The sequence below is a fragment of the Giraffa tippelskirchi genome, chromosome 7 (genome assembly GCF_054371585.1).
Source record: "Giraffa tippelskirchi isolate mGirTip1 chromosome 7, T2T-mGirTip1v1.2.pri, whole genome shotgun sequence".
Taxonomy (NCBI): Eukaryota; Metazoa; Chordata; class Mammalia; order Artiodactyla; family Giraffidae; genus Giraffa; species Giraffa tippelskirchi.
Window position 1 is genome coordinate 26,270,045 of NC_137281.1, and position 22,911 is coordinate 26,292,955.

The 22,911-nt window shown below is 50.1% G+C and overlaps 2 protein-coding genes across 23 annotated transcripts in view; both read right to left on the minus strand.

Moving 5' to 3' along the window:
* Positions 1-7,027, minus strand: part of NFATC3 (nuclear factor of activated T cells 3) — a 103,916-nt gene extending 96,889 nt beyond the window's left edge. For 5 of the 8 annotated variants that reach the window (XM_081512791.1, XM_081512794.1, XM_081512786.1 and 2 more), the window contains exon 1: positions 6,662-7,027. Coding sequence is in view for 3 of the 8 variants with exons in the window: in XM_081512786.1 (XP_081368912.1) it covers positions 6,662-6,764 (103 nt within the window). In the remaining 5 variants the exon portion in view is untranslated. Of the gene's footprint in view, positions 1-6,340; positions 6,561-6,661 lie in introns of those variants that run through there. The other 3 variants (XM_081512789.1, XM_081512793.1, XM_081512790.1) reach the window with 1 other exon arrangement.
* Positions 7,028-12,837: 5,810 nt separating this feature from the next.
* The window catches only part of DUS2 (dihydrouridine synthase 2), a 72,719-nt gene continuing 62,645 nt past the window's right edge, over positions 12,838-22,911 (minus strand). For 13 of the 15 annotated variants that reach the window (XM_081512882.1, XM_081512879.1, XM_081512883.1 and 10 more), the window contains 7 exons: positions 21,226-21,312; positions 19,738-19,906; positions 17,586-17,707; positions 16,201-16,350; positions 14,783-14,870; positions 13,599-13,672; positions 12,838-13,372 (listed from right to left, as the gene is read on the minus strand). In XM_081512882.1, the coding sequence (XP_081369008.1) occupies positions 13,135-13,372; positions 13,599-13,672; positions 14,783-14,870; positions 16,201-16,350; positions 17,586-17,707; positions 19,738-19,906; positions 21,226-21,312 (928 nt within the window). In that variant the 3' untranslated portion in view covers positions 12,838-13,134. The remainder of the gene's footprint in view (positions 13,373-13,598; positions 13,673-14,782; positions 14,871-16,200; positions 16,351-17,585; positions 17,708-19,737; positions 19,907-21,225; positions 21,313-22,911) is intronic. The other 2 variants (XM_081512891.1, XM_081512892.1) reach the window with 2 other exon arrangements.

Below are 22,911 nucleotides of genomic sequence, written 5' to 3' on the forward strand. Positions count from 1 at the left end.
CTGTACATTTTGTAAGAAAATGAAACCTTCGAATGACTTTTCCGGTGTACCTGAGATTTTCAGGTTTCCATAAAGACACACTTCCCTTACATACAGGAATATAAATATGTTAATTAGAACTGTCCCAACAACTAAAGTTCAGCTATCAACACATAGACAATTCATAGAATATTCTGCTTAAATCTTACAGATCCAACTGTTCCTGTCTTCTCAAGTCCACTGAATTCATGCAAACAGGTGAGACTCATACTATATAATTATATAAAATTACCAGAAATACTGAAATATATGCAGACTCATGCTATGTATGAGCTAAAAGTATGGCTGTTAAAAGAGCTTGCTACTACTTGTGACTCTTCTAAGCCTCCCTGAACAAATTCACTCCTCTTAAATTCCACTGTTACTTGAACCTCATATGGCATGCCTGGGCAAATTTGATGACTTGGATTTTGTTTTAGAAGCCAGGCTTACTGCCAAGTCTGCTATGTCTACTCCCCTGACCCACCAGAACAGCTTTAGACAACACCTTCCTTATTTATGTTACTGTTGTGAGCAGTCAAACCACTGCTTACTATCAAATGAGGCTCAACCTACTCAGGTTTCCTATCTCTTAGGAGTAATGCAATTGACTTCAATGTATTCTGGCTTCCTCAACCCCACCTCTTATTAAATATAAAACATCACCATACTGAATCACATACTAAGAAGGAAAGGGAAAGATACATCAAACTTCACAATCAGTAACACAACTCATTATCTTCTCTTAAAATGTTTCCATTTTATATATTAGTATTTTATCATTTTTTCTGAAGAACAATGAACTCCACATTTTCTTACCAAAAATGTCCTCATGATCACACTTCATTGAAAAAATAAATGCAGAGCAAGACTCAAAAGCAAAGTCTACGATATAATTCAGTAAAAATACATACCGTAATTTTAGGCAAAGTTCATTGGTTGCTACAAAAGGCAAGTCATAAAAATAAGTTGATTCTACAACTTATCTTAAGTTAATATTTCAAATGCCCTTAAATACTTAAGTTTCAGGCCTCACTAGACCCTCCCCGCAGTGTCTTGGCAATATACATAATACCCAAGTTTTAATTTTTATATCATCTAATAAAATTACTATAGTATTATCTCTCCTAATAGTTTAGAATATATGCCAAAATAACCTTTCTGTATTGGCAAATCCCATGGACAGAGTAACCTGACAGGTTACAGTCCATGGGGTAGTAAGAGTTGATCACAACTGAGCAACTAAAGACTTTTGAGAGTCCCTTGGACTGCAAGGTGATCTAACCAGTCCATCCTAAAGGAGATCAGTCTTGAGTGTTCACTGTAAGGACTGATTTGAAGCTGAAACTCCAATACTTTGGCCACCTGATGCAAAGAACTGACTCATTGGAAAAGACCCTGATGCTGGGAAAGATTGAAGGCAAAAGAAGGGGACAACACAGGATGAGATGGTTGGATGGCATCACCAACTCAATGGACATGAGTTTGGGTAAACTCTGGGAGTTGGTGATGGACAGGGAAGCCTGGCGTGCTGCAGTCCACGGGGTAGCAAAGAGTCAGACACAACTGAGCGACTGAACTGAATTGAGCAACTGAACAACAAAAACAATTAGCAAATGGGAAAATCTAAGAAAGCACAGGTATAGCAATGTTCTTACAATGATCAAGATTTAACAAAACAATTAAAATGTTTTCCTCAATTTTCCCCCATACTCACTAAAACACAGTTATTCACTAATCTCCATCACAAAATTCTGCTAATACCCTCAGGAGTATTGTCTACTTCTATCAGGAAAAATGTCAAGGAAACAGAATATTATTGTTCCAAGTGAAATGGTGAAACGTTTATCATTGACTCAATCACCTAATATATATTCTCACTGCATTCAAGTCTAAGGAAAAAGCTGACCGATGGTATGAAAGTAAGGTTCAGCAGTAATCACATCTTTCTTTATAGTATCTAATGTGCTGTATAAACACACCATTAATTTCTACAGGAAACCATACACGCAACTTCCCTTTTTTCATACTGATTTAAATATCCAATTATACTTAGTATGATTAGTAAAGTAACCATCCTTCACACCATACTGAGTTAGTAACAACTTAATTCAAATAAGTAGAAAAATGTAATTAAAAGCAAGTGACCTTCAGTGCATATATTTAGTAAGATATGAGAAAGGAGGTAACATTGAAAACAGAAATAGAATTAAAAGGAAAAAATAAAAATATTTTAAGACAAATATTCCAACTCATTTAGTAAGGTTTAAAAGACTGGATCCCTCATCTGCCCTTTCTCTCTCTTTCAATATTTTAGTTTACTATAGAAAAAAGGTCTAGGAAATAGGAGGAAATAAAAAATAATCAATCATCAATTTTTATGTGTTTTTTAAAAAAAAATCTTACCATTTTAAAAAAAAATTACCACCATTTACTGAGTATCACTGGGCCAAGGACTGTGCTAAGACCTTTAAATACATTATCTCATTTAAAACAAGAGAAACAAAAACAGAGTACAAATTTTAATAAAAACAAAAAAGTGAGAAAATGAAATTATCTAAAAGACAGTAAATTACAAAGAACACATGAATCAGATGTCCAAGCACAAAACAAAGTCAAACACTACAGATTAAAGATTAGGACAATGATGTAGAAAAAGTTCCTCAAATTCATTTTTTAATTTTTATTTTAAAAAAATTTCCCCTCAACTTTATGTGTGAAAAAGCCACATATTAAAGTAGTATCTGACAAAACTACATATATCATAAAGTAAATTTCTAATAAAAATACATATTCCATCTATTTCTCCCCTTTTAAAAAGGAACAACATAAAATACAACACACCTACAGCACACTCTCTTCTCAGTGACTCTCCTCCAGGACTAGAAAGTCAATGTTTAGTAACGAACAAATCCTAAGAATGAAACTTTAAATCTGAAACATAAAGATTAATACAACATCTAACTAATATATATCAATACACTAAAATAGAGCGCCAGAAGCTACCCTTCACGATGGCAAAGAATATTAGCAAAATACATTGAACACCAATTTAAAATTCTCTATTTACTCGTGAGGTATATCTTCATTTTCAAACTAGGTGTTAAGTAAAGGAAACGTAAACATAGTATTTTGATTCACTTTTAACTGGAAAAATGTCAAAGTTAACAATGTCCTCACATTTTAAAAAACAAAGGCTAAAGACTCAAGGATCTTAAATTTTCTTTAATGGAAAAAAATCTCAAAAAAAAAAAATCTCAAAATACCTTGGTAAGCAATAAACTTAAGTCAGTCACAATGTATTGACTTTATCAAGTGTCAAATCATCTAATTTGTATTTTACAAGCTTGCTTAGGATATTCACTAAATTCAGCTTCTTACCTTGTCCTCAGTCTCCATCCACTATCCTCTCCACCTCCAAATATTTTTCAAAATCTACTGTATGGAAATTTAGATATGACACAAGTACTGTCAAGCCTTTAGAGAGAAGGAAAACCTGGAACCCAAAATGACCAAGATCTGCCGTCTTATGGTATTGACCGATAAAAGTCAAAGAACTAAGACAAGTCTCATAAACTTCCCTTACCACAAAAAAAAGAAAAAACAACTGACTCTAAACTTAAGTGGTACTTTTTCATTAATTGAACAAATACTGGGTGCCTACTATGTTAAAGGCACTGTGCTAGGCATCTGTAACCAAGATATCGATATTATCCCTGCCCTCGTGGAATGTTCCACTCCACTGAGGAAGAGAACTCAGACACAAGCAAACTCACTGATATGACCCAATACTGATCTGAATTCTAGTAAGCAATTTTACTCTCATGGCCCACCTTACTGCATATTATCATCCTAAAAGCATGTTAGTTAATCCACTTAGTCCTTCAAACTGCTGCTGCTGCTGCTAAGTCGCTTCAGTCGTGTCCGACTCTGTGCGACCCCATAGATGGCAACCCACAGGCTCCGCCATCCCTGGGATTCTCCAGGCAAGAATACTGGAGTGGGTTGCCATTTCCTTCTCCAGTGCATGAAAGGGAAAAGTGAAAGTGAAGTTGCTCAGTCGTGTCGGACTCTTAGCGACCCCATGGACTGTAGCCTACCAGGCTCCTCCGTCCATGGGATTTTCCAGGCAAGAGTACTGGAGTGGGGTGCCATCGCCTTCTCCGACTATATACTCTTAATTATGCTTAATAAAATGAAAATTAATTTTGAACTTCCCTGGTGCTCCAGTGACTAAGACTGCACTCCCAATGCAGGGGCCTGAGTTCAATCCCGAGTTAGAGAGCTAGAATCCCACATGCCTCAACTAACACCCAGTACAGCCTAATAAATAAATAAATATTTTTTAAAATGAAAATTAATATGACAAATAACTTTGAAACGTTAATTTTGAACAATGTAACACATCATTTTAAAAAGAATTTAAAAATTAGCTAGTAGGTGTTCATAGCAGCACTATTTACAACTGCCAAAAGGTAGAAAAAACTCATGTCCATCAATGGGTGAACAGATAGAGAAATTGGAGTAAATATTCGATAGAATATAATTCAGTCATAAAAAGGAACAAAGTACTGCTATGTTCTATAGCATTGATAAACCACAAAAACAGTGTGCTAAGTGAAAGAAGCCAGACACTAAAGGTCATATATGCATGATTCCATTTATATGAAATATAAATATGGATATGAAATATCCAGAATAGGTAAATCCATAGAGACAGATCCCAGATTAGAGACAGGGCTGCCAGGGACTGGGAGGGGGCAAGGGAGAAAGAAGAGCAACTGCTTAATGGGTTCGGGGTTTCCTTTTAGGGTGATGAAAATGTTTTGAAACTAGATAGATGTGGTTGCACAATGCTGCGAATGCACTAAATGCCACTGAATCATTCAATTAAAAATGGTTTGTGTCATGTGTATTTTACCCTAAGTTTTTAAAACTCAAAAACACAGGTACTAGACTACTTTAAAATGGACCTTTTGTCACAAATAAAACTGCTCAAGTTTAACTTTGGGAAAACCACTTATAAATCAAGTTTCAAATCTTAACTCCTTCTAGACCCATTTTGATTTTGACCCATATCAAAATGCTTTTTAGAGGACTTGTGGCAAAAATCATTCCTTAAAAAGCTGTTTTCATAGCTTGTAAATGTTACTTAATGTTTGAGATGTACATACAACTCTAACTACATGATGATTCTCCTTTATTACATGTTTGGTTAACATCTTTATGGATCATCTGTTTGGTATATAATGTTCTCAATCAAGTTTGTGTCCAATAAAAGTTTGCTGACATTTTCAACTGTTTATCTTCTTTATAATGAAAATACTCATTCAAACGACGTATTTTTTTATTAAACCCCAATTCAATGCAACCCTCTCCACAAAAGCCATTTTTTCCGTTTCCACCTCTATCATAAGCTGCACCACCATTCAGTCAGCCTAGTAGCACAGTTATTTGGGTTACGTGCCTCCATCCTATTTCCCAAGTTCTTGAGGGGCCTCTCAGTTCTTTCTGCGCCCATCATAACACTACCTAACACCACCCTGAGCATAACAGGTGCTCAAACGATGTCAATGGAATTGAAAACGACATCTAACATAAAAAAAGCTAATAGAACTGATAACACAGTACAAATACTTGGCAGATAATTTTTATATAATACGTTCAGATATGTTTTTCAGTGCAAGCCTACAGAACAGTCTGTTGAACATCAATATGAACATGAAGTAATTTACCTAACACCCGGAAAGAATAAAGGGGGATTAGTCTTATCCATTTCCCTTTTGAAGTTCGCTTGCATAAGTAATAGGGAAACTGAACTTAATGAACCACAGTATTCCAAACCAGGTCAGAGGAGAGTTCTAAGTCCCCAGCCATCCTGTTTCTATTTCCTGATTGGTCTGACCTCCAAGCATTATGGTGCCCAGCCTTTCACGATCTCCTTTAAACTCAATACAGGATCTCCTTCAAAACATTTTCCGAGGTGAGCTTTTTCTGAAAATAAAAACTGACTTCCAGAACTTTCTAGGAGAATTACGGCCAAGGCACCCCACTTTTAAAAATGTTTCGAAACATTTTGCTGCAAAAAAAATCAGAAACCTATTTTTCAGAGAAGTCCCGTTATAGTTACACTTGTAATTAAATGTGGGCCATTAACTTGCACAAGTGGAAATTTAACACTACACCATTACTCTCCTAGCGAAGTATATTTAAATAGACATGTGCACGAATTTTAGAGAGCGCCTGCACTTCCAGAATGCACATCTTTCAAATGGAGACTGTTTTTAACACCTAGAATACATATAAAACCAAGCCAGCTTACACTTCACAGGGACATTTCCTCGACACCACGCTGGCAAAGCAGCGACAACCAGACGCCACCTGGGCAGCGGCCTCGACCCTCGGCCTCCAAACCCCCGGAGTCCAGGTCCCCACTAGTTTGCTTCCAGCCAAGCCTGCAGCCACTTCGAAGTCGCTGCGACTCACACGCCTCCTCAGCGGTTCAAATCCGCTCTTTACTCATCACACACACCCACACACACGACGTTACCAGACTCGGAACGACCAAGGGACCAGGGAGGGGGCGAGCTCGTGCGAGCGAGAAGAGCTGACGCTCCTCATTCCCGCCCCGCCCGGCACCCACCTGCAGGCCGCGAGCCCGGGGGCGGCGGCGCCGGCGCCCCGTCCTCGCCAAAGACGAGTTTAAAGTCGAGCTCGTCGTGGGCGCCACAGTTTGCAGTAGTCATCGGCGTGGCCCGGGGTGCTGCGGCTCTTCCTCAGGCGGCTGCGGCGGCGGCTCCTCAGCGCCGCTTCATGCCGGGCCGCGCCGGCCAGGAGTTCGCGGCTCCGCAGCAAACTTTCCGGGAGGGGACCGCGACGCCGAGCGTTCCGTTCCGAACTCGAAAACTGGCCGCGCGCCGAGCCGCACCACGAGCCGCCGCCACTGGCAGTCGTCGGTGCCCAAGCTGCCACGGTCGCCTTAGACGATATTCCCCGCCCCCCAACAGCCGCCGCCACCGGCGCGCTCCCGCGCCGTAATACGCGCCAGGCCCCGCCCCCTACCGCGCGCCCGTCTGACCCGGCAGCCCATAGGCCACTGGCGCCGCGGGCTAGCCCGACGGCCCCGCCCTCTCAACCGGCCTACCGCGTGACTCCTTCTCCCGGAGAAGGAAGCCATGTGATCATGGAGAGTCGGGTAGCCCTGCTACCTCTTGGGAGTTGTAGTTTGGCCTTTACTCCATCACCTCCTAAACCAGGACCCGGTACCAGAGTGTAGGGTCCATAGCCCTCTAATTAGATTCAGGGGCTCACTACCGGCCAATCAGAGATCCCCTTCCTTCTTGGGTGGACCCCTAGCTGGGGAAGGGGCGCTAAGAGCCTTGGGGTTAAGGGTGCGGTGACTGGCGGCTGCAGAGTTACTTCTGCTGGCTGAGTTTTGGGAAGGTAACAGCCCCCGGGAGGGTTATGTGGCTATCACTCACACCCTCATCTCTTCACCCCAACCTTAATGGCGGAGTCTCCAGAGGGCAGGGACTGGGTTGGGCTTCCAGCTAAGCTAGAGCGGAGCGGGAGAAGACCTGGGTTGCGCGACGATCCCCAAGCCTGAATTACCAGTCGCTGCAGACCCACCCCTGCGGGGCGGAGCCCGCGCTTCGCCGACTGAGCCTTTGTCTACCCCCGCCAGCCCGCCCAGCAGCTGCTCCCTCGAGGACAGCCGGGGCATTCGAGACCTTGGCAAAGTCCTAGGAGCAGGGTCTGCTCAGGCTAACTGAACGGGAAAGTCCATCGTAAACTCACGCCACTGTAAAGGCTCTGTGACCTCTGCATCCCGATGCACATCCATTAAAGCGGGAGTAACTGTACTACCCAAACTGAGTGGCTGTTAGTGGGAAGGAAGTGACACTGTATCAACAGTTTTCAAACTCTCGGCCCCTCCCCAGCGGGCCAGGCTTCCCCTGAGACAACCTAACATGCCTCCTCCTGGAGCCTGGGGTGGAGGCTGTGCCCAGGGACGCTGAGCCTGGCTTGTTTACTTAGGACTCCTCCAAGGCACAGGGTGAACCAAGATCTGGGAGAGGTGAGGTGACCAACTCTCCTAGTTCCAGGCCCTGAAGGGCATAGCATCTCTAGAAGTGTGTTGCCAGAAGAACCAGGGTCTCAGGCAGATGCAAGAGCCCAGGCATATTCTACACTGTCCACAAAAAAACCCTGGCTAGAGACTTGAGAATCCCTTGGACTGGAAGGAGATCAAACCAGTCAATCCTAAAGAAAATCAGTTCTGAATATTCATTGGAAGGACTGATGCTGAAGCTGAAGCTCCAATACTTTGGCCACTTGATGTGAACAACTGACTCAATGGAAAAGACTGAAGGCAGAAGGGGACGACAGAGGATGAGATAGTTGGATGGCATCGCCAACTCGATGGACATGAATTTGAGGAAGCTCCTGGAGTTGGTGATGGACAGGGAAGCCTGGGGTGTTGCAGTCCATTGGGTCGCAAAGATTCAGGCATGACTGACTGACTGAACTGAAATGAACTGAAGAGGGCAAGGTGAGCACCCTGAAGAAATGTCTCAATATGTGGACTGACAACATGAGCTACCAGGGAACCCTAGGGAAAGCCCAACTAAGCCTAGGGTCAGGAAGACAGGGCACTTCCAGACCAGTGAGACATCTATCTTGGATTGGTTCATCCCTGAGGTCAGAAAATTTTCCTGCCCTGTGCTCTGTACCCATACCTGTGCTGGACCTGGGGAGGCAGAGATAAATTAATCTCCCTTCAGGCATCAGAGAGAGGCCAGCAAATTTAATAATCACTGCGCAAAGAGATTACGGCTGTGCCAAGAACTCAGAGGAAACTCATAATCACCCTGGCTGCAGGGCTAAGTAGGAACTGGAGAGATGGGCAAGATGGTTCCAGGCAGAGAACAGATTTCCAAAGACTTGGAAACCAGAGAGAGTACATGCAGTGAATAAAAGCCAAAAATAAGGCCTGATGAATGGGGAGAGTGATGCATGCCACTGTGAGCTCTCTGGACTTTATCCTAAGTGCAGGAGGGAGCCACGAAAGGGTTTAGAGCAGGAGATTTCCATTTCAGAATCCTGAATGAATCTCTGGCTTGGAGTGGGGGAGGGGAAGATTTGAGGCAGAAGACAACAGCAGTCAAGGAGAGGGAGCAAATAGCATTAAGTGGGTGAAAGAGCTTTCCAATAAGCAGTCCTGCCTTCAGAGGATCTCCAACCTTGAGGGCCTAAGTATGGAATTTAGAGTCCAGACATCACACTAACTGCAGCCTTCAGCCCCAGGCAGATGTTTGGTCTGCCAATTAGTATTACATGTAACACGACCCTTAGTATTCTAAAAGGCCCCAAAAGTTTAGCCAGCTCACCTCTTCCTCATCATAAAATGATCAGGATGTGTCACCCCTATCGCCCCCCCCGCCCCCCCCCCCACACACATACACCAATACCTCCCAGGTTATCATCTGGATGGAGAAAATGAATCTTTATCTAACCCCTCTGCCCTCCACACATGACTTTATCTGAACCAGGAGCTCAGCCGGTCAGGCCAGGGAGAAGACAGGAGGGAGATCGTGGGCCCGCCAGCCCCACCACTGGGCAGGGACCACAAAAGCTATAGACGGTTGCAGAAATTCACCCATTCATCAAATGTTCAGCGATGCATCTGTGTTCCCAGCCACTGTGCACCTGGAGAACACTTAAAAGGGCTCATGTCTTGTGGAAGGTTTCTGCTATGGAGGTGACTGAGAACCCTAACCTGGAGTGTGATGAGGGCTGGGGCAGAAGTGAGCACCAACTGCAGGAAGAGTGTTAGCACCTTTGGAAGAAAGGCGGCAATGGCTGGGAGCCCTGTAGGCTGTGAGGAATTAACACACATCAATACACAAATTCTCTCTACCCCTTTTCCTTACCCAGGGCCAGGACTCAGGTCAGCTCCCAAAGCTCTTTCAGATGGCAGGCGGCCATCTGACCCACCTCCAGCCTCCTGGGAGCCCTGTGCAACCAGGAGGCCCAGGGACCCAGTGAAATAGACAGAACCCAAGACTGGGCCAGGCTCAGGGACAGGGATGGTGTGGGTCCCTTCTCCTTCCTGTGTGTATGCCAGTCAGGGCCTGAGATCAGGGAAACCATCCCTTTTGTCAGCTGCCACATGCTTGGCCCTGAGCCCTCATCATTGAAGGCTCTCCTGTGGCCTCTGAGCAATGGTACAGATTAGCTCAGTCCAGACCACCTTGTTCCACATTAGGGACAACAGGAGCCTTGGAGAAGAGTCAGAGTTTAGAAAAGTTCTTCCTCTCCATGGCACACATTCCCCACCACCCCGCCCAACCACAAGCTCTTGTTTGACTTTTCTTCTGTGCCTGCTCCCCAACCCCACACCCAGGCTGGCCAGAGGGGCCCAAGGACTGCCCTTGAGCAGCTCCCAATCTGGCGGAGGGGATATGACCAGCCAACTACAATCAAGAAAAGTTAGTTGCTGAAGTCAGCACAGAGTGCTGAGAAGACAGGGTCAGCATTTTGTCATCAAGCGCTAGGCTGTGGAGTTTGGACTTAATCCAGAGGGCAGTGGAGAGCCCTGGAGGAGTTTCTGAGCAGGAGTGACACCTGGAAGGACTGAGTGTGCAGAACGGCAGGGGCAAGAGATTCCCCACCCATCACTGCATCCCGTCCAGTCTGTTTGCTATAGCCTTCATAAGACCTGCCCCCCTCTCCCTCCTGTGCTCATATTAAAACCATGTGTGGGACTTCCCTGGTGGTCCAATGGTTAAGATTTTACCTTCCAGTGCCGGGGGTCAAGTTAGATCCTTGATCAGGGAGCTAAGATCCCACATGCCTCACACCAAAAAACCACAATATAAAAAAAAAAACAAACAGAAACAATGCTGTAACAAATTCAATAAAGACTTTAAAAATGGTCCACATCAAAAAAAAAATCTTTAAAAAAAAATGTGTCCCCAAAATATGATGCATTAAGAGGAAGTCCTCAATCAAGGTGGCCTGGAATGGATGGATAAGTGTGGTGGCCACTAGATCACAGAGGGGTTTTGGTATCTAAGTGGCCTGAGTTTAAGGTGAGCATGGTGAGCACAGTGGGTGGGCCTTTCGGATCTGATTGAGCCCTGCCAGTTGGTACCAGGTCTTACATCTCTCTGAGAGCAGGGCAGGCATCACTGAGGAGTGCTAAAGTGAGACCACCTGAGGGCCAACATATTCAACCAGAATTCTGCTGGGCATCCTCAGTCAACAAACACCCATTAGCCCCCCATACCTGCTCCCCTGTGACTCACCCTCTCCCCAATACTTTTCCTGGCCCCTGAAAGTCCCCAAACTCTAAACTCTATCTCAGCAGCTAACTTCTACTCCTGCCTTTCCTTGCCCATAGCCCAGAAATAGACCTGACCACTCCAGAGCAGAGCCCCCACCCCCCAGGAAAACCACACTGATGGAAGAAGAGGTCTGAGGACAGAGCCCGAGCCCACCAGGGAAGTGGATCTCCGGACTTGGTACCTTGCCCACCAGGGTCCTCCCATAAGCTCTGACAAGCTCAGGATGCCTGGAGGGTCAATCCACTGGGACCTGTCTGTGCTGTTCCAGTTGGGTATGAGGAAAAGCAAAGGGGGCATTTTGACTGAAAATAGTTTGTAAGAAAAATCAGAAATAAATTATGCCTAAAGTTGGATGGCTGAGACTGAACCAGGCCTCAGTCTGTCTCCTGGGTGGGTCCCCTTCTCTGAAGGCTCTGGCCTGGGAAGTTAGGGCAGCCTCAGCATCGAGTGACCCCATTACCGGCACAGTGCCAGGTGAGATCATTTATCCTCTGGCCTCGGGCAGTAGAACAGCTGATCCCACTCGGAGAAGGGCTCTTGGGCCCAGCAAGGACTAGAAGTGACTCGCCCAAGGTCAGAGTGATGGGCTCCTGGAGGCCCTGGTTTTGTGGTATCCTTATCTCCAAACAGAAGAGCAAGTGTGGGTGCAGGGAGGGGCTGCTCCAGGATTGAGGCAGGGGCCTCACTCGCCCAACCCTTGACTCAGGTCCTCAGGGCCAGGGGTACAGACTGGAGATGAGAGGAAAAAGGCCTTGACCCAGAGGGGAATCCCCCCTCCACACAGAGCTCTGAAAAGAGGAGGAGAAGCCGCGTGTTTACAGCGGAGGAAGCAAGGGCGGTGCTGGGCAGAGACCTTTGGTCAGAAGGCCCCTCCCAGTAAGTGGGGGAGGCCCCACAAGATGTGGTAGCCTTTGTTTGCTTCTCACTGCCAGGAGGAAATTAAAGAGAATCTGCCACTTCCTTCCGGCCCAATGGGATGGGATGGTGGGAGCGGAAGGCGGGGGAGCAGTGGCGTGGGCGGGCAATCACAAGGGCCCCAAACTGCTGTCATCAGCAGTCTCCGGTGTCCTCTGCCCAGAGCGGGCGCCTCATAGGTCTGAACTCCAGCTGGGTGGGGCGGATCAGACTGAGCATCCCCCACCCTGCCACTCGTCTGACCTGGTCCCTTATTAAGGTACCAGATACCCTAACAGTTCCCCCAGATTCCATATCATCTCTCATCAGGAAAGCCAACTGATGGCCAGTGCCTCAGGTTTAGCATCTGCAGAATGGGCTTCTTGGGCTTTCCTGGCTCAACTTGAGTCCAGGAGTCCAGTGAGCCTTAAAGGTGATACCCCATCCCCCACCTCCATCTAGGATGGGTAGGAGAAATGCTTCAGGAAGCCCCAGCTCTGCCCAGAGGCTGGAAGCAGACTAATGCCAAGACATCCATCCATGGGTAAAGAGCCAGGCTGAAGCAGCCAGCCGGGGATAAGGGTGGTGGGTGTCTTTATTGCACTGTACCAATGTCAGGTTGGGGAGGTGCCATCGGAGAGCTCCTGTTTTCAAAGAAAATACTGAGGTCACTGGGAACTTGGCTCTGCTCCTCAAACCCACTGAGGGAGATGGACACTCTGGGCACCCCTCGGCCTGTGCTCCAGGCTGCTGACCCAAGCCAGAACCTCTCAATTCCTGTCCAGCAGGGGCAGAAAATTGTCCAATGGCATCTGACTGATGCTCTGCACCCACAGCCATCCTAGGGCCAGGCCCAGCCAGGGAGGGACAGTGGTCACCAGCCTTCCAGGGGGCTCTCTTGACCACTTGCCAAGGCTACAAAAGGCTTCTTGCACAGCTCCCCAGGCATGGCTGGCTCCTGAGTTCTGGGGTCCCCAGGGTCTTGGTCAAGGGCCTCCCGCTTGCGCTTGTGCAAGGAGGGGCTCTCCTCACCCAACCGACCCTCTGGGAGGCCCTGGCTCCGCAGACAGACGATGGCTGCAGCCTGCTCCGCCAGTTTCTTGGACTTGTCCCTAGGTAGACGAGGTAAAGGGCAATAAGGCAGGGAGATAGGCAAACTGGTTACAGGCTGAGAGGCTTGACTCTATACACCCTTGGCAGAAATTCTGACAAAACTGGGGAAGGGGCCATCACCCAGGGATACCACTGTCTAGGCACACCAGCCCCTTAACCCTCCTAGGCCAATTGGAGGATGAGGCCCTGCCGCCAAGCTTCATGCCCACTGATGAGAAAACTCACCACAAGGTAGACTGGTACTTTTGTTCAGCAACAGTGACAACAGAACAGAAGAGGCGATCCAGGGGGCGCTGGACCTGGTACAGAGAGAGCAAACGAAACAGGGACTGTTTGAGCTGCATGAGAGCCAGAGGGCCAAGCCCTGGAGGCCCACCTGCCAGGGTCATGACAAAGGCAGAGGAAAGGAAGTACTTTCACCTAAGTCACACGAAGACTACCTCTATCACATGCTCCTCCCCTGAAGGGCCTGTATGCGTCTTCCAGGGAAGAAAGGCAGATACACAATCAACGACATCCCAGTGTGTCAGGAGTTCTGTCATGGACCTAAGCGAAAGGCCATCACAGCCCTCAGCTGCACATGACTGTGGAGCTTCCTCCCGCTGACATCTGGATGGGCCAGGTCCCCTCAGTGAGGAGGAGCTCACCGGAAGGCAAAGGGGTGAGAGGGGACAAGGACAGGAGCACAAAAAGTACACCAGGCAGAGCGACCAGGTGGAGTGGTGGGTGGGGAGCTGAGTGGGTGAGACCCGAAGTGGAAAGACATGTGGGGGGCTTGTGCTCTGTGCTGAGGTGGGAGGGCTGGTTCCCAAAGGCGCTGGGGAGCTGATGAGGATGTGAGCAAGGGAGACAGAGTCAGATTCATTTTGGAAAAGTCACTCTGGCAGAGGGGGACACCAGGCCCAGAAGATACAAGCTTGGAGGTCAGCAGGCCAGTTCAGAAGAGACAGAGCAACCTAAACAGGCACGGTCATGGGGACCAAAAGGAAGTGGAGCAAGACTATCTCAAAGTTTCCACTGAGGGGCCCAGAGGTGGGGGGCCCAATTCTGTGCCCCATTGGCTGAGGCCTGGTCCAAAACCCGTCAGTCTAACTTTTAGGTTGGATCATCCATCCTAAGCCAGTCAGCCCTTTCCAGAGACGAGACCCCTGCCCAGGCAATGCCACCAGAAGGGACTGGCCCAAGCACTACTTACTTAAATCTCAAGTTCAGTTTTATGAAAGTGGCCAGAACTAGACAGCAGGCCCACTGTCACCAGGAAGGAGCTAGTGGCAACCAGCCCACAGAAGGCAACACCAGGCTCCAGCCAAGTGGTCTGGAGTCCAGGCGGAGCTATGGGTGGGCTGGGGGCCATGGTGGCAGCGGGAGTGCGTGGACTGGATGAGGGCAGGACACAGCCAGGAACTCACCGTTTCATACACCGGCTGTGCCAGCTTCTCCCTCCGGCACCACTCCAGCAGGCACATCTTGGGGGTGATCTGGGGTGAATATGCTCGCCTGGGGAGAGGCGGGGAAGGGGTGAGGGCCCACCGACCATCAGCACTGCATTCCTCAGCAGGGGCCTGACTCAGTGCCTGGAGGAGCTGCAGGAACTGAGACCACATACTGCTGCCTCAGGACTCCTGCTCCGAATCCCTGAATCTCCCGCTTCTGTCCCACCTGCAGCTCGGGGCCTGCGTTCTACCTGAAAGGAAGACGGGCTTCAGCTGCTTGGGGAATCAGGGTGGGAAGTGCGCTCCAGCCTGGAAAACAGCCTTCAACAGCCAAGAAGAGAGGTACTGTTTGCCTCTCAAGACAACCTCAGGAGGGAGTGGGTAGGAGTGGGGAGCAAGGTTGTCATACAATGGTCTCAGGCTCTAGCTCCACCCTGATTATGTCCCCTGAGTGTCAGTGGGCACAGTGGACTCTGGCTCCAGAGCCAGGTGGTGACAGGGATGGAAGCACCATATTCCAACTTCCCACCAGGAGCTCTCCCGGGGTATGACTGCTCAACAGTTGAGCCTATATCCCGCCTCCCAAGTCCCTGCCAGACAAGACTGACTCCTTGTCTGGGCCTAGGGACCCGAGAAAGGCTCAGATCCTAGATCACAGAGGATAAGGGCCAGGGCCCCATTTGAAGCTGAGTCACCGGCTGAGGCAATAATTGGCCTGAGGCTACTTCTGCCTAGAGACAGCACCACAGGCCTAACAAGGGGCAGTGAGGGGTGGATTGCTCAGCTAGATAAGGGCTCAGGGCCTGTGGCTCTTTTGGAGCTTCTTACAGGCAGCTGATACCTGAGGGCCAAGGTAAAAACCGGAGCTCCCCTGGTGACTCAAATGGTCAAGAATCTGCTTGCAATGCGGGAGACCTGGGTTCAATCCCTGAGTCAGGAAGATCCCCTATAGAAGGAAATGGCAACCCACTCTAGTATTCTTGCCTGGAGAATTCCATGGACATAGGAGCTTAGTGGGTTACAGTCCATGGGGTCACAGAGTCAGACATGACTAAGCAACTAATACTTTTGCTACTTTTTCAGGGAGAAAACACATATTTTCAGTAACAGAAGGGGACAAGTCTCCCCAGACTGAGTTGTGGGAGGGGATGGGTCAGGAAAAAGGTATAGTTTAGTCACCCTTGGGACAGCATCCACATCCTGACAGCACTGCCTGGGCTTTAAGGGACTGTCTTCTCCAAAGTGCCTTCTTTGGGTTGCTGAAAACTGAGAACAATTGTCCAAAATAAAGGAGGCCTGTGGTCCCATGGCTTGGCATTAACCAGCCAGCTTGTTGGCCCAGTCAGACCTGAGGACTGGCCCTGGCCCAAGCTGAAGCCAAGCTGGAGACCTACCGGTCAAACTTGATGGCCATCTTAATGATACCAGAAGTGTCTTCAGCTGGTTCCTCTGCCTCCTCTGGGCTCCTGGCCAGAAGTTTGGCCCGCCGGGCATCCAGCTCTCGTGTGGTCTCCTCATAGAATGCACCAAGGCCAAAGGCCTCACTTTGAAGGGATGAGAAGAGTAGGGCAAGCCCCTTAGTGCAGCCAGCACTCAGGAAACTGCTGCAGGAACCCAGGGCCCACCACTGAGAAATGTCCCCTACATGCACCGGAACACCACCAGGGTTGAGCCATTGGAAGGTGCTTCCTACACATCCCTGTGATCAGCCCGAACTAGCAGATGGAGAATGGAGCAGGATCCCCTAAGCGTGAGCACCGGAGAGTGGGCTGGGCTGGGTGGAAAAGGTTCCAAACATCACTGCAGCCTTTCTTCCAAGGAGGAACACACAGGCAGGTGTCCCCAGTCAGCAGTGAGTGAGCTACACAGACCAAGCGCTGGGGATGCACAGCCTCATTCTCATGTGGGCCCATGGGAGGAAGACACGGAGGCCTGACCACTGACTGGTTCCCCACTTCCTGCCCTGACCACAAACAGTTAGGCCAAACCTAAAATGAGGTACCACCCAGAGAGACAGAGTGATGTTCTTCAGAGTTATCCCCGAGCTCACAAGGTACTGAGGTCGAGCTGGTTAAGCCACATGGGAGAGGGACAGACTGAGCACCACAAGCCCAAGGCAAAGAGGAAGGTTCTGGCAACGCTCTTCCCTCTGGGAGCATCTTAAGGACTGGAGGATATTCATGAAGATGGCTGCCTGAGGGCGAGCCTGGTCCAGAAAGCCTTCTCTGGGGGAAGGAGGGTAAAGACAGCAAACGTTCAGGGGAGAGAGCATTCAGGCAGGAGGCCCCACACAAGCACAGGTAGCTGTGGGGACAGGCATGAGGCCAGGTTGTGATGGCCCCCAAAGTCTACCACCTGAGTTAGAGCTCCAGCAGATCTAGAGAACCAAGGGGTGGCCTCTAGATGGGGTGAAGGTATGGGCACAGGCCGGGGGTTCCATTCTAAGACCCCAAGTCTCCTAACCATTGGACCCTGGTGGCCTGGCATGTGACATATCTGTGACCAGGAAAGCCCCTTCCTCCCCAGGGATTCCCAAGCCCAGCCCTCACCTTCCTCCATCCCACTGATGGCCTAATTTCTAAAATCCTGCTACTGAGATCAGTCCAGGGAGGGTAGGTTCTAAAGCTTTGCAAGTACCCCCTTCTGTGAGGCAAAGCTGTACCCCACATCTGCATTTTGCACATCCACCCCCAGGGTCCCCCGGTAGTCAGTTTAGGGCTCAGGGTCAGGTCTGGGGCATGTCTGCACGTACAGATGAACAGCCCCTTGCCCCTCTCACCAAATTTCCTGGGAAGACTGGGCAGCGTGGAGTAACCTTCCCTGGGGTGACTCCAGCTGTTCTCGCAGCATCTGGCACAAGCAGTACTTGGTGTTGGTGTAGTGGTTGTCATACTGCACAGCCTGCGAGAAGAACTGCCGTGAGCCCTCCTACTTCCGAGGCAGGCTCTGAGGCCCGAGCGCTGCTCCGATGGCGGGGAAAGTGGCTCCAAGGAGGCCTGAGAGGGCCCTGGAGCTGAGGCCCCCACAAAAGAGCCACCTCCACCTTGGCCATCTACTCCTCTGGTTAGTGACACAAGGCTTGAGGGTTGCAGCCAAGGTCCTCAGTCAGGAGAACACTCTACCGGACAGCCTGACCAAGGTCCAGATGTGCAGGGAGCTGCTCCTGCATCAGCTACCACAGAGGACCTGCTGCCGAGCATCTTCTATGGCAGGGAGCGGGGAACAGCCAAGCTCTGGTGCAGCAGGACCAGCCCCAGGACAGGGGTGACATTCTTCTACTCCTTATAACCCTGGCGGGCGCCTGCCACTCCCACATCTTAAACAGCCTGTCTACAACTTCCCCCAACATGGGAAAACCCAGCATCACAGACCAAGCATGTTCACACGTGTTACAAGCTCGACAAATGGGTACCAGTACTCAGATGGGGAAATGCAGGCTCAAGGAGGCAAGTCGAGTGCCCGGGGATGCCCAGTGGAAGTTGGCCTGGCAGGAGAGCAAGGGTCGAAGGGTGCCCCAGCCCCCTAGAACCCACCCCTCCACCGCTCACCCCCTACACTCTTCTAATCCCTCCACCTAGGCCTGTGTCTTCAGTGCCTTGCCTCAGTGCATCATGACAAAGCAGGGACCGAGGGGTAAGTCCCGGCCAGCGGCAAGGCCTTGACTCAGCTTGTTTGGGACAGAGGCACCTGGCTGGACCAGAAGCAGCCCTGCCTGTGCTGGAAAGCCACTCCCTTTCTCTGGCCCAACACACCCTCGTGAGGTGCTGCCAAGGGACGGGCTGTGCAGGAAGGATACCGTCACCATTCAGCCAGTGAGAGAGCTTGGCTCTACTGACTGTCCCATCCCGGCCACAGGCCACCAGCCAGCCCACCTAGGCTGCGCCCAGCCCCTCACCTCTGGCTGACCCAGGACATTGGAGAGCCTGGTGGTCACTGACCTACCCAATAGGACATCTGGGACCAAGGGGATGAAGGCTGCAGCAACGAGCAGAAAAGGCTTGAGAACAGAGGCTGCCGGCTCTAGGCACGGGCCCTCAGTGCCTCCCCCAACCCCAGCTTGCTCAGCACTGCAGACACCCACATGTCAGGGCAGCCACAATTCCCCAGGCATGGTCATGGCCGCCTGAGAGTCTGAGAAGCTCCTGACCCCCCAGGTGGGTGGGGGCTCCAGGACTGAAGAGGAGGGTGGGAGTCTGTGGACCAACCACTCACTGTCTCTGCTGACAGACACACACACACAGCTGGTCACAGGGTCCCACAGGGTGCCAGGGCTGTGCCAATGAGACATGGCAGGTGACCAAAAACTCCTTTATAGGAAATGCCCTGGCACTACCATCACAATCCGGGTGGGAAGAAAAAAAAAAGCTATTCCCCAAGGAAAGGATTAAAGTTAGGCTACTTCCTGAGTCAGAGGAAGTAGCCTAACTGGGAATTACATTTTTGCTTTTTTGGTTTCTGGGAATTACAAGAGAAGAGCTTGAGAAGTGATTATGACTGATGGCCAGGTGACACGTCTTTATGGAGAGAATCTGTCCTCAGCAACAGCCGCTATGACAGCTGCTCCTGGCGGTGGCTGCTGAAGTGCCAACTCACTGGCACTGGCACTGTGCACACAGGGGGCAGAGGGGTGATAGGGACTTCGAGAAAGGTATCATGGGTTAGGGGTCCCGACAGCCTCCTGGATCCAGAGGCCCGTGCGATGACCCCCACACCTTGGAGGCTTTAGAAGGGGGTGATGGTAGGGCCATGACCCCCTCCCCACCAGCAGCCCACTCTTCACACTGCAGCCAGGAAAACCCAATGCCTCGCGACATGACAAAGAAAAGGAGAGGAACCACACGGGCTGCCAGGGGCTGGAGGCTCACCCAAAGCACTTTCTGCAGAAAGTGAGCAGACAGAAAAGTTTGTTGTGAAAAAGTGTGTAGACGTACATATCTGATGTACTTCTGCATGACCTCTTCCAAGGGCCGCGGCCCCTCCTTGAGGAAGACGGACGGGTTCCACATGGCCGCCCGGGCCACCATCACTGAAGAGGCTGCCGTGGCTCGTCGGAAGTCCTCTATATCCGAATACCCTTGGATGTGGTCGTGAGATCCTCCACTGAAAAGCAACAGTGGGGGGGTGGGGAAGGTTGGTGAGGGGTAGCCCCAGCCTCGTACCAGCATTGTCAGAAACAGGCAACTCCTAGATCTGCCGCTTTTTAAGTACATGGCTTTGGCCAAGCCCTTCAGCTGACAGCTTCAGAGACTAGAGAGCACAACATGCACCCTGCTGTGGGGCCAGGAACACTGAGTGAGATAATGGAGTACAGCAACCCAAACCATGCCTGGCACTTCACAGGTACTCAGGAACATTTACCATCCCCAGCCCGCCATCCTCAACAGTGACTACAGCCAGCCCATGTCCGAAGGACAGGTGTCTGTAAGTGGATACAGGGATGGCAGGAAAAGCCCCAGGCTGGGGCTCTACATGCCCACTAATGGCTGGGTCAAACCCTAGAAAGGGAACAGATGCAGGACAGTCGTGAGAGGAAGGAAGGAGGCCTGGTATGATCGCAATTTCCCTTCGGGCCATGCTATGGCCGCTTGGAAACTGCTCTTTGTCTGTTTCATTAGGAGCCAGGTGGCACCTTCAGCTCAGAGACAGCACTGTGTGTGGGATGAGGGGTGGAGGAGCTCCCTCAGGTAGCAACAGAGTCTAGGGTCTTGAGCAGTCCTATCCCCTCTCCAAGCCACCACTAGCCCACCTTGGCGTGGGCAAAGTGGGCCTGGCTGCCACCCCCCCACACCCACCCCTGCCTTAGCTTCCCACTCCCTGCCTCCAGGCAGGCATGACTTTCATCAGGGCTTTAGAACCTCTGTTTCCAACCTGCCATTGGGCAGGAACAGGGCTGAGCTGGACTCCCAACTGGCCGACACAGGCCAGCTCCTCAGTGACACCAGGACACTGCTGTCCTACTGCTGAGCCGGCAGGCTGGTCATCGGTCCCCCACACCTGCCAGGATCTGGGCTTTGGCCTGTGACCTGCCTTCTGCCCCTGAGCCGCAGCTCTCTGTGCTCTGGCATGGATTGCCTCCCCCTACACCCTACACACCTAGCCCTGGTGTGACGTCACCTTACCCGAGGCCTTTCGGCAGCCTCTTTCTTGCTCTCTCCCTAAACGCTCCTACCTCGACCCCTCCATCAGAATGCCCTGGGTGCCTGCCTACCAAATACTTACATCGGCTGCTCACCAGAGGCCAAGGGACATGACGGGCACTTCTCAGCCTTGTTCCCAAGTTCATTTTTGCCACATTCTTGTCTTCTTTACCCTGAGGGTCATTTTTTGATGCTATCTCATTCCATTTTCTGTTTGTCAGTTCAAATCCCTCTGAGTAAAATGAGGCATAAAAGAACAAACAAGGAGGAAGGGAGGCTTACTTGGCTATGACAGGAATGGAGAGGGTTTCGGCGATGGCTTTGATGGCTTCACAGCTGACAGGGTGCTGAGGCCGCTCCTCTCGCTTCCTTGGAGATAAAGAGATGGGGCTGGGGGCTGAGTGCCAAAGGCTGCGTCACACTGAGCCCCAGTGATGTGAGCCAGGTCCGACAGTCCTCCCTGCTGGCACTCAGGAAGGCCACGTGGCCAGCAGGGATAGGCTCCAGGCTACAGGGCATGGCTCTCCCTGATTCCAGCTGCATAAGGCAGGGGCAGCGGGGGTACACACCGAATCCAGCCCTCAGAGGCCTGCAGGTGAGGTGTGGCTATCGGGAGCCGATGCAGGTGGTCACATGGCCACCCCCAACTTCTCCTCGCCTCTGTCGGAGATGAAGGACGGTGCCTTAGGAATGCTGCCCCTACTGTCCTGGTCTTGCCCTTCCCGGGGGACAGGGAACAGCTGCCGCCGCTCAGATGGACCACTCCCACACAGCTGCCTGTGCTGGGTCAAGCTGGGCAGCTGATCCGGGGAGAGGCACCTGGCACGGGGCAGGCCGTAGATCATGGCTGTCACTAAGGGTCACAGGGAGGCGGGGCCACAGCCCGAGGCCCCTGAATCCAAGATCAGCTGTAAGAAGTTCCTGTGTATAAGTGAATGAGTCTTAGGGATGCTAAGGTAAACCCCAACTTGAGCTGTGCTCATGGGCGAACCAGATGGCCAACCAAACAGCCCTTGCCCAGGCCCTGTCTATGGTGTCCCTCTGCTATACTCCCCAACCAAAGTGTCAGGGGCCACAGGGCCCAAGAAAGTTCCATCAATCCAGCCTCCACTTCCACCTTCCCACACCCATGGCAGCCCAATTCTAACCAGCTTTGATAGCCAGAAAGGCCCTCTTTAAACTTGCCCAATTCTGTCTTCCTAGTCTTTCCAACTACTGGGAAAAAGGAATAGTTTTATTTATTCAGAGAACACTATCTGCCAGGCACTATGCCAAGACTGTATATTCACAATCTCATAAAAGCTTCGCGACAACCCTATAAAGCAGAAACTATTTTAATTTCCAAATGAGGACTATAGTGCTCAGAGAGGTTAAATAATTTGTCCAAAGACACACAGCCAGCCAGCAGCAGAGCTGGCATTTGAAGCCAGGCATCTGAGCCCAGAGCCTGCTGCCTCTGGAAGGGGTGTGTATGTACCTGTGCATGGCCTTTCACCTCCCCCTGCTGGCTTCAACACACACATCTCTGCTTTTCTCTGTTTTTATATGTTGAAGTTCTGGGTTCCCTTCTCTGAAAATGCTGTAATAGACACACCTGCAAGAAATGAGCTGTTCCTACAAGACCTTTGAACTCACAAGGAACATCATTCAGAAGGGAGGTCACTCCAGCCGACGTTTGCCAACCTGGGATTTGGTACACAAGTACATCCTGGACACAGGGAGCAAGTTCAACTGGGAAACCAAGGATAGCCTTCAGCAACACGTCAGCTCTCAGCAGAGAACACATTCGCTACAGACCTAAGGACTGTGTAAAGCAGTGCCTGTGACAGCTGGTAGTCCAACGAGGGCAGACAAAAGAGGAGGTGCCTATAAAAGAACAGTGGTCTGCCTGGGGTCATTCGGGAGAAAAGCTAGTGCTGAACATAGCGGAAAGAAAATGAGATTCAGAGGCAGAGTTCTAATTCCACC